Raw genomic sequence first — 11102 nt, 5'->3', positions numbered from 1 at the left:
ACAAAAAAAATTAGCTGGGCATGGTGGTGCGTGCCTGTAATCCCAGCTACTCAGGAGGCTGAGGCAGAATTGCCTGAACCCAGGAGGCGGAGGTTGCGGTGAGCCGAGATTGCGCCATTGCACTCCAGCCTGGGTAACATGAGTGAAATTCCGTCTCAAAAAAAAAAAAAAAAAAAAAAAGAAAAGAAAAGCTGTTAGAGGCCAGGCGCAGTGGCTCACACCTCCCAGCACTTTGGGAGGCCGAGGTAGGTAGATCACCTGAGGTTGGGAGTTCAAGACCAGCCTGATCTACATGGAGAAATCCTGTCTCGACTAAAACTACAAAATGAGCCGGGCATGGTGGCACACACCTGTAATCCCAGCTACTTGGGAGGCTGAGGCAGAAGAATCGCTTGAACCTGGGAGACGGAGGTTGTGGTGAGCCAAGATCGCACTGTTGCACTCCAGCCTGGGTAAAAAGAGCAAAACTCCATCTCAAAACGAAACAAAACTGTTAGAGGGAACAGGAATCAAAGGATAGTCCTCCTAAAGGCACTTGCTGCGCAGCCCGCTCTGCCATGATCAGGATGCCATCTTCTTTCCAGTCCTGGGCTTCCACTGCTCATGGGGGCCCTAGTAATGTTGTTACGTGTATCATTTCCTCACTATCATTCCCACTTTACAGATGAGGAAACTGAAGCTTAGAGAGGTAAAGTGACTTGCTCCAGGTAATTGGCTAGGAAATGGCTGAGCTGGGATTTGAAATCCTGATTTCACTAATGCAGGTGGCCTTAGCCACTAAGGACACTACCTCCCTTCCAGGACTTCAGCCATTAATATTCCTCTAAACTAGGCAGTAGGCTAATGAAAACAGCAACTGTTTCTAACCCCGCCCTCCTCTCCTTGTAGCCTGAGAGTCTGAGGCTGGTGAGGGAATCTTATGTTCTCTGAGCTTAGGGAGGGGGCATGACCCAGGGCTCAGACACCCAATGCTTAGTTAACCACTGTGTGCCAGGCCTGAGGAGAACCTAGGGGTGTTCTATAGAACTAGGGGGATACAAAACAAGTGCATACAATGAGATCATTGTATGCCATGTTTTCACACTGCAATTGTGAAGGGTGGGGGGAGGGGAGGCAGAAAGGAGCCATAAAAAGGCTGGAACTTGCTCTAGGCCTTAAAGGAAGGACAGGGCTTGCCAGCAAAACAGAGGAACCACATCCTTGGTGGGAGGCACTAGAATGAGCAGAGTCTGGGGCCAGATAAAAGGGCAGTTTGTACTGACTTGCCCCCAAATAAGGGGAATGGTGGGAAGTGAGCCTCTGTAGGGAGTATAGGGTCCAACACCAAATGTCCTAAAAGGACGGCAGTGGAATCTGGTAACAGGGAACCATGGCAGATTGTAGAGCATTGACCTGATGAGGTGGGACATAGGAATAAGAGAGGGAATCCTTTATGAAGGGAGGGAATCAGTACACATTTTCTAGGCCCAATAGGGCAATCTTTTTCCTTTCCTTTCCTTTCTTTTTTTTCTTTTTATTCTTTCCTTTCTTCCTTTCTCAGACAGGGCCTTGCTAAATAGGACAATTTCTGAAAGCATTTACCAATGTGTAAGTCTTTATAAGCTTTCTTAGCTTTCCGGCTTAACAACAAAGAAGTGTGCTCCATTTTCTCTTAGGGAGTCCAGTACCTGGGGCAAAGCTCCCTGCCACTTCTTAGGAGACCTCCGGACTCAGAACTGTCTTGGGCCTCAGCAACCCTCTTCCCCTAACTGTGAGACTCCAGCTATAGGTCTCCCACTCCGGGACCCTTCTGTCCTGCTGCAGGAGGATTTTCAGGTCCTATGAAAATGAGGAAAGTCAGTTATCTCAGCTGAGCTATCTTGGGAACCCAAGCTTTGATTTGGCCTTAGTCCGACTATCTAAGAAAAGGCTCGGTGCTGGGCTCAGCTGCCTCCTTGGCCTGGAGAGGGGCTAATGCTGACCAGAGCAGGCCCCAAATACCAACAAGACTATCTACCCTGAAGACAGACAGTTGTTTCCTTGCTTCTCTTTTGAGACTGGGGAGGCAGGGTCATGAGCATTGGCACAGATCTCAGTTCCTGGGAAAGTGCCCTTCAGACCCAGCCCAGGCGTCAAGCTTGCTTTACTCCCAGCCCTTGAACCTCAGAAGGCTGGGAGTGGACAAAGTCAGACCTTAACTAAGAAGATGACCATTCCAGGGCTTGGGCCTGCATTTACCAACCTGTAAAACATTATAAACCCCTGCCCCACCCACCCCTTACAGGGTGGTTATTAGGAGGATGTGCTAAGAAAATGGGTGTGAGGGCTTTCTGAACACTGCCCTGGGTGTCTTCTTCACTGTTCTCACCATTTCCAAATGCACTTCTAACTCCAGTTCATTCATTTTGGGGGACAAGTCACTTCATTCTACCAACAGGAGGTGGCTTTTCTAAGTCATCATAAAGTTTAGGACCATCCATCGGAATCCCTGATGTAATTGCAGATTTTTGGGGCCCTGGCCCAGATGCACTGAGAATCTTCACGAGGGCCCCAAGCAATCTAATTACGAACACTCAAGTGGAATAACCACTGTTTTACAGTCTTGAGCAAACAAGGCCTGTCTGGGACCAGGAAGAGAAACAAGGGAGATAGGAACTCTCCAAAGGCCAGTTGGTGTGGCTGGATGTAGTCCCAGGGAAGAAGGGGGAAAGGCTTTGCCCTTCATCTGGCTCAACCCTAATTTGCCAACTTCTCTGATAAGGAATTTAGAGCCCAGAGTGCACAATGATTCTTTTGTTTTTAGAGACAGTCTTGCTGTCACCCAGGCTGTAGCCTTGAACTCCTGGACTCAGTATCCAAAGTAGCTGGGACCACAGGTGCATGACACTATGCTGGGCTAATTCCTTAATTTTTTGGAGATACAGGGTCTCAAACTCCTGGGCTCAAGCAATCCTCCCACTTCGGCCTCTGAAAGCACTGGGATTACAGGTGTGAGCCACCGGTATGCAATGAGTTGAGGCCACAGAGGGCGTCCAGGTCACCCAGGGCAATGTGAAGAAAGATAGGCCTGCATTCTCCTTCCTCTCTAAGCCCTTAGCACTCCTTCCCTCCCCTGTGTGTGCACAGGCAGTTCTGTGCCCACCTGGTCCAGACTTCCTTCCAGTGGCAGCTCATGTCCCTCTTGGTTCCTTGTCCAGTGAGAGGCATGAGCTAAGTAGACTTTTTGAAACTCTCCCTTTTAGCCTTTTTATATCCAAAGATAAGACTTGTAATTTTCATGACTGCAGAAAAGATAGAACTGATTTTTCTTCCAGAAAGAAAAAAAGGTCTTTCCTAGTTCTTTTACTGCTTGTTAAAGACCTTGGGGTCGGCCGGGCGTGGTGGCTCACGTGTGTAATCCAAGCACTTTGGAGGCCAAGGCGGGCGGATCACCTGAGGTCAGGAGTTCAAGACCAGCCTGACCAACACGGTGAAAGCCTGTCTTAATAAAAAAAATAAAAAAAAAAAAACCTTGGGGTCAGTGGGCCCTCAGGTCTGGGCCTTCTAACCCAGGCAGCCAGGTGAGCTCTCCCTCTGGAGACTCTGGCTTGCTGGGAGGTCTGACTCATCCCCTACCTTCAGGGGCTTTCCAGTGTGTTCTCCTGGTAGCTTCAGCCAGCACAGGGCCAAGGGTTCTTGGCACAGATGGCACGATACACATACCAGTGCCACCATGCTGGCAGGCAGTCCCGGAAAGGGATGGAGGAACACACAGGTGGACCCCAGGGCCTGATGAGACTTGCCTTTCACTAGCACCCACCTCCCTCCTTTTCGCTTCATGGCAATGATGAGAGACTCAACCAACTGTTTTAACAAACATGTTTATTAGAAAAGTAAAAAATATTGCATAGGTCTTAATACTTGAACATCAAGTGTATTCATGAACAGTGAGTATCTTATCTTCATGTAAACAGTTCTAGATGGAAGACCCTGCCGGGGAGGGGTTCCAGCCCCCACCCTCTCGGCCCCTCCCCTCCCAGCTCAGCTCAGCTTGGCAGTACTCCATGGGGGAAGGGTTGACCGCAGCTCCCAGGTGTATTTTTTCAAGTGTCAAAGATCCCAAGTGATCCCAGACACCCACCCCTTCCTACTCTTACATTCATGCGTCTGTAAGATAGCTGCCTACAACAGGTCAGTAGTGATGCTCCGATCAGAAAAACAAAAGCTATGAAACAAATGACAAACACGCTTGGTCCCTTCAGACCAGTAAGATACACAAACCACCTCCACGACCTCCCCCCTCCCTCCAGCTGCTCTAAGGAGCACCGGCCCCTTCACCCGGGCCGGGCCGAGGCCGGAGCAGCCCAGCTGCTCTCTGGCTGTCACACCACTGTTAACTGTCAGTAATAAAAATAATAAGGTACATGCTACACACACATCCAGCCAGAAGCCTTGTTGGCCCCTAAGCCTTTGTTTCATGCTACAGTACTGAGGGGTCTGTGTCCCCAAAAATTAGCCACCTGCACACAACTCAGTGAGCTTCCTGGGAAACCGTGTTCCCTCACCCTCCACCTTAGGTGGCTGCCTGTTTTCCAACCACAGGAATCAGTCCCTCAGCTCCTGCCCAAAAGTCTCCACCCAAAAAGTTCAGTCTTCTCTGCCCTGGGAGGCACTGTCGACCCCCCTAGGTTGAAGTTCAACACTCCTCAATGAGCAGCTGTTCTGAGCTGTAAAGCTTCTTCTTGATGACCCGGAAGCCAGTGCTCAGCGTCAGGGACTGGCTGAAGCCAGGGAGGAAGGGAGAGTTGGCGGAGCTAAACAGCCCCTGGATCTTGGGCCAGAGGCGTGAGTCCAGGCGCAGCACGAGAGTCAGCTGGAAGGTGGGCACCAGGCTGGGGTCGAGTGCCAGCTGGCCCACGCTGTGGCAGCTCTTGCCCTGCTCCACGCAGACGTCCAGCAGCGCCCCCCGCAGGCCACACGGCTCGCTGTAGGCCAGGCGAAGTAGTTCTTTGCCCACCTGGCTCACCAGCTGGCCAGGCATCAGCAGGCGCGCAGGGCGCCGCGAGCCCAGCCGCGCCTGGGCCAGACTCTCTTGCAGCAGCTGCATCAGGTTGGCACACAGGTGTTCATCCTCAGGATCACTGAGCAGCTCGAAGTCAGGCAACGACACCCCATCCAGGTAAGCCGAGTCTGGAAGGGAGAGCACACAGGGACGGATATTAACTGGCTTCAAAAGAAAACGCACAGGCGGGGGAGGTGCTGTTTCCTTAAGAAACCAACGCTCCTTCCCACTCTGTGCCTCAGTTTCCGCCTCACTCTCGTACCCTATACTCCAATTCCCCCTGCCCCCAGGCAATCTGGGTCCCGAAGGGATAGGAAGCCAAGGTGGCTCTGACTCCTTCCAGCACCGGCGCTTCCCCACCTTCCCGGCCCCTTGAGTCGCCTCGGCACCCGCCCACCGCTCACCGCTCACCTTCCTCCGGCCCGAAGCCACTGTTGCTGCTGTCCAGAGACTCGCAGTCCGAGCTCTCCAGGCTCGTGCAGCGGTCAAGCCCCTCCTCTCGGGCCGCCGACCCCCAGGCTGAGCGCGGCGGCCGGTCTGGGGTGGGAGTGCGGGACAAGGACGAGGGCGAAGAGGAGGTGGACGACGACGAGAAGCGGTCCCAAAGGCTAGGCATGGTGAGGACAGACGCCAGGGCGTTTGCTGATGAGCTCGGAATGCCGGAGCGCAGAATCCGCTGTAAGACAAGAGGGGCACCGACCTGGCGTCAGTCTGGGGACCAGACCAGACCGCGAGCTCTAGGACCCACACACAGAAGGGACACTCACCAGCTAGCGCGGTCAGCGAGAACTGCTAGGACTAGTGCGTCCTGCTGGTTGAATGGGTGTGCGAACCGGTACCAACCACCGAGCGCGGCCCAGACCTGTGCCTGCTCCACAACCGCACCTCCCCTTTGGTCTGCTGCTCCCCAGCACCAGCGCGGAGCAGCCTATAAGGACTAGCGCGGCGAGGCCACGCCTTCTCTGTGCCACGGCCCAATCCAGGCCCGGGAGTGTGGCCCGCCTCGGCCAATGGGCTCCTGGCGCACGTAAGCAACGTTCTCTCCTGCCCGGTGACAGCGGCCGGGCCCCGCCCCCATTGAGCCCCCGAACGCTCGCGGCCGAACCCCGACCCACCGCCACGCCCCCTTTCTGGAAAGGATCCGCGGCTGCTGCAGCTGCCAAGGTCCCGGAGGGCGCTCGCGGCAGGGGAGGATCACGGAAAGACTTGTTTATTATAGGGTTGTGTTGCTGGGGGAGGGGACAGCCCGTGACTAGGCTGAGGGGAAAGGCAGGGAAGCGTGAGGGGGCGGCGGGCAAGGAAAACGGTTGCCCCCAGCGTCCTCGATCCTGAGAGCTTCGGGCACAACTGGGCACACGGGGGGGATGCCCTTGGGACAGCGGCGCGGGGAGCAGACGTTAGCCCGGTCTGCCTTCGCGCTCTTACCCCCTCGGTCCCTGCTTTGCAAAGGGTCGTGATATGGGGGTGGGGTCCACAGCCTGGGCAGCTCCGGGCACCGTGCTGCCCCTTTCCCAAGGCCCCACCTGCCCATCCTGGTTGTTACTTTACAGCCCCAGGACGTGGGCTCATAGGGATCCCTGTCCCATAAGAGCCTGGCCCCCAAATCCTATCCGCTTCCAACCTCCAAATGCTCTCAAGGAGAGGGCTTGAAGAGGGTGGTTAGAGGAGTGTGGATGGGCCCGGTTTCATAGCACCCAGTGCAAGGATGGAAACGAGGATCCACAGCAGATGGACTCAGTGACCCATCCGCCAGCCCCGCGGACTGCAGGCAGCACAGCCGGGCCTCCCTGCCCGGGCGCCCGCCGGGTCCTAGCGCCCAGCCCTCGCCCAGCGCTTTGTGTAAAAGACCCAGACGGTTGCATCAGGACCGAGGACCGAGGTCTCCGGAAAAGCCAGGGAATGTGCAATGGTCATCCCGTGTTTCGTCATTCAGGCGGGGCCGCAGGAAATCTGGCCTGGTAGCAGTGCGAGGAGGCTAACTGTAGTTGCTGAGGGTGGGTGAAGGTTGGGACGTACTCGACCTTTATTTCTCTAAAGGTTTACCAATCTGGGACATGGGGACCCTGATGGAAGAGGGAGCTGAACTTACATCAGATGCCCAGGGCCCCCGGGGTGGGGCGGGCAAGAAACCTAACCAGATAGGCGGGCCTTGCCTCGGGTCAGGCTTGCTTTCGCGTGACAAATGACACTTGCAGGAGATGTCAGGCCACTGCCCTTGGCAACCCCCATCCTCAACCCAACTTAAAAAAAGAAAGAGTTGACACTTGGGCCAAGACTTAGAACCAGAATCCAAGCCATGCACCCCACTCTCATTTTACAGGTGGGAGACCCACTTATGGAGACAAATTTATGGATAAAAAAAAAAAATCAGGGGATCCAGGAGACATCTTAAGGACAGCTGCAGAATGGAAGAGTTTGTTAGCCACTAGGGCTTTCACAGCCTTCTCTTCCCATTCTTCACGCCATGTCACTTGTTGGAGCCTTAAAGACACCAGATTGCTTAACAATGGGAATACAGAAATTTTTAATGATAAATAAATAAAAAGACACTGGATCAAGGTAGCTAGATGAAGTGCTTGGAGGGCTGGAGTAGATGACAGGCTCTTGAAATCACCCTTTACAGAGGTGACCTGCATGGGTGTGTCTTCCTGTGAGCTGGAGAGAAGAGCTGGGAATTAATCCATCAGGAACAGAAACCTTTCCTCCAGGCTGACAAGTCGTGACACCTAAACACCCTAAGGAGACAGACTTAGGATGTTTCTTCTTCTTCTTCTTCTTTTTTTTTTTTTTTTTGAGATAGGGTCTCACTGTCTAGCCCAGGCTGGAGTGCAGTGGCATGATCTCGGCTCACTGCAAACTCGTCCTTCTGGGTTCAAACGATTCTCCTGCCTCAGCCTCTCAACTAGCTGGGATTATAAGTGTAAGCCACCATGCCCAGCTAATTTTTGTATTTTTAGTAAAGACAGGGTTTCACCATGTTGGCCAGGCTGGTCTCAAACTCCTGACCTCAGGTGATCCTCCAGCCTTGGCCGTCCAAAATGCTGGGATTACAGGCACGTGCCACCATGCCCAGCTAATTTTTTGTAGTTTTAGTAGAGACGGGGTTTCACCATGTTGACCAGGATGGTCTCGATCTCTTGACCTCGTGATCCACCCGCCTCGGCCTCCCAAAGTGCTGGGATTACAGGCTTGAGCCACCGCGCCCGGCCCCCAACACTTCATTCTTTATTCTTTAGGTGTCCTCTTCAGGACATGCTTCCAGCCTGTGCGTATCTTTGTTATTAATAATTCTTTCCACTTTGGTCCTCCCACTAGACAGTAAGCTGCTTGAGGATGGAGTTCTACTCATCCTAACTTCAAGTAGCCAGCACTGTACCCAGTACACAGAAAAGGCTCAGCAAGACTGGGCGGGTGGCTCACGCCTGTAATCTCAGCACTTTGCAGGGCTGAGGTGGGTGGATCATGATGAGGAAGAAAAATAAAATTCAGAATAAACAAGTAAACCACCCCTCCCAGCCTACATTGCCTGCAGTTAGCTAAAACAGACTGAGCAATTTTATTTTGTCTCTGTTCTTCTCAGCTTGAATTTCCACAACAACAAGGTCAGGAGTTTGAAGACAAGTCTGACCAACATGGTGAAACCTCGTCTTTACTAAAAATACAAAAATTACTGGACATGGTGGTGCATGCCTGTAATCTCAGCTACTCGGGAGGCTGAGGCAGGAGAATCGCTTGAAGCCGGGAGGTGGAGGTTGCAGTGAGCCGAGATTGTGCCATTGCACTGGGCGACAGAGTAAGATTCCACCTCAAAAAAAATTTTTTTTTGGCCAGGAGAGGTGGCTCACACCTGTAATCCCAGCACTTTGTGAGGCCCAGGCAGGTGGATCATCTGAGGTCAGGAGTTCAAGACCAGCCTGGCTAACATGGTGAAACCCCATCTCTACTAACAATAAAAACAAGTAGCCAGGCGTGGTGGTGAGCGCCTGTAGTCCCAGCTAGCTGGGAGGCTGAGGCAGGAGAATCACTTGAACCTGGGAGGCAGAGGTTGCAGTGAGCCAAGATCTCACCACTCTACTCCAGCCTGGGTGACAGAGCGAGACCCTGTCTCAAAAAAATAAATAAATACAGGCCAGGTATGGTGGCTCACACCTGTAATCCCAGCACTTTGGGAGGCCGAGGTGGATGGATCATGAGGTCAAGAGATTGAGACCATCCTGGCCAATATGGTGAAATCCTGTCTCTACTAAAAATGCAAAAATTAGCTGGGCCTGGTGGCATGTGCCTGTAGTCCCAGCTACTCAGGAGGCTGAGGCAAGAGAATCGCTTGAACCTGGGAGGCAGAGGTTGCAGTGAGCCAAGATCGCACCACTGCACTCCAGCCTGGGTGACAGAGGGAGACTCTGTCTCAAAATAAATAAATAAATAATAAAAATTAGCTGGGCATGGTAGCTCATGTACTTAGTCCCAGGTACTCAGGAGGCTGAGGTAGGAGAGCCGCTGGAGCCCGGGAGTTCAAGGCTACAGTGAGCTATGATGGTACTACTACACTGCAGGTTGGGTGACAGACTGAGCCAAAAACAAAAAGCACATGGCTTTCCCCAGAATTGCAGAGACCCACATCTAGATTTCCAGGATCTAGCACGGCCTAGGGGTGCCTTCAGAGGACTTTGATGCTACTTTTCCATCCTCTTTCTGGCAAGTGCTGCCAAGAGCCTTGGTCAGATCTGACCATTTCCCTTCCTCCTCTGCTGGGGTCTAGGAATGGGGCTTCTAAGGCAATCCAGCTCTTTCTCTGGAATATAGTCAGCGACCGACCGCAGGAAGCTGGGAAGAGATGTGACACCGTGCAGAGGGCTGATTTGTTGTAGGGAATCTTTTAAAGCAGTCAGTGCTTTCCCTGCAAGTGCCTCAAAATACTAAAACATTTTTTTAAATTGAGGTGAAATTTATATATAGAAGTAACCATTTCCAGCCTGGGCAACATAGGAAGATCCAGCCTCCAGAAAACATTAAAAAAAAAATTGGACCAGGCGCAGTGGCTCACACCTGTAATTCCAGCACTTTGGGAGGCCAAGGTGGACAGATCACTTGAGTCCAAGAGTTTGAGACCAGCCTGGGCAACATGATGAAATCTCGTCTCTACAAAAAATAAAAAAAATTAAAATTAGCCAGACATGGTGGCCCGCACCTGTGGTCTCAGTTACTCAGGAGGCTGAGGTGGGAGGATCACTTGAGCCGAGGAAGTGGAGCCTGCAGTGGACTGGGATCATGCCACTGCCCTACAGTGACAGAATGAGTCCCTGTCTTGAAAGAGAAAGAAAGGCCAGGCGCGGTGGCTCAAGCCTGTAATCCCAGCACTTTGGGAGGCCGAGGTGGGTGGATCACAAGGTCAAGAGATCAAGACCATCCTGGTCAACATGGTGAAACCCCGTCTCTACTAAAACTACAGAAAATTAGCTGGGCATGGTGGCGCATGCCTGTAATCCCAGCTACTCAGGAGGCTGAGGCAGGAGAATTGCCTGAACCCAGGAGGCGGAGGTTGCGGTGAGCCGAGATCGCGCCATTGCACTCCAGCCTGGGTAACAAGAGCAAAACTCCGTCTCAAAAAAAAAAAAAAAAGAAAGAAAGAGGGAAGGAAGGAAAGAAGGAAGGAAGGAAGGAAAGAAAAGAAAGAAGGAAAGAGAGAGAAAGGAAAGAGGAAGAAAGAAAGGAAGAAAGAAAATCATTTCAAAGTGAATAGTTCAGTGGCATTTATTTATTTATTTATTATTTACTTATTTATTTATTGGGACAGAGTTTTGCTCTTGTTGCCCAGGCTGGAGTGCAATGGCATGATCTTGACTTACCACAACCTCTGCCTCCCGGATTCAAGCGATTCTCCTGCCTCAGCCTCCCACAAAGCTGGGATTACAGGCATGCACCACCACGCTAATTTCGTTTTGTTTTGTTTCTTGAGATGGATTCTTGCTCTGCCACCAGGCTGGAGTGCAGTGGCCTGATATTGGCTCACTGCAACCTCTGCCTCCTGGGTTCAAGCGATTTCCTAGTCTCAGCCTCCCAAGTAGCTGGGACTACGGGGCAC

General features: G+C 52.3%; 1 protein-coding gene across 1 annotated transcript; it reads right to left on the bottom strand.

Annotated features, from left to right (window-relative positions):
* Positions 1–3823: 3823 nt before the first annotated feature.
* On the bottom strand, positions 3824–6438 carry DDIT4 (DNA damage inducible transcript 4). The gene is made up of 3 exons (XM_032256302.1): positions 5788–6438; positions 5432–5696; positions 3824–5148 (listed from the first exon to the last, which is right to left on the bottom strand). The coding sequence occupies exons 2-3, from the start codon at positions 5634–5636 to the stop codon at positions 4655–4657; spliced, it is 699 nt and encodes a 232-aa protein (XP_032112193.1). The 5' UTR covers positions 5637–5696; positions 5788–6438; the 3' UTR covers positions 3824–4654.
* Between the last annotated feature and the right edge of the window lie 4664 nt (positions 6439–11102).

Source organism: Sapajus apella, unplaced genomic scaffold, assembly GCF_009761245.1.
Source record: "Sapajus apella isolate SASKATOON/1434 unplaced genomic scaffold, GSC_monkey_1.0 scaffold94, whole genome shotgun sequence".
NCBI classification, from domain to species: domain Eukaryota; kingdom Metazoa; phylum Chordata; class Mammalia; order Primates; family Cebidae; genus Sapajus; species Sapajus apella.
The sequence above is the reverse complement of the archived record's forward strand: the minus strand, read 5'-3'. Positions and strand labels throughout refer to the sequence as shown.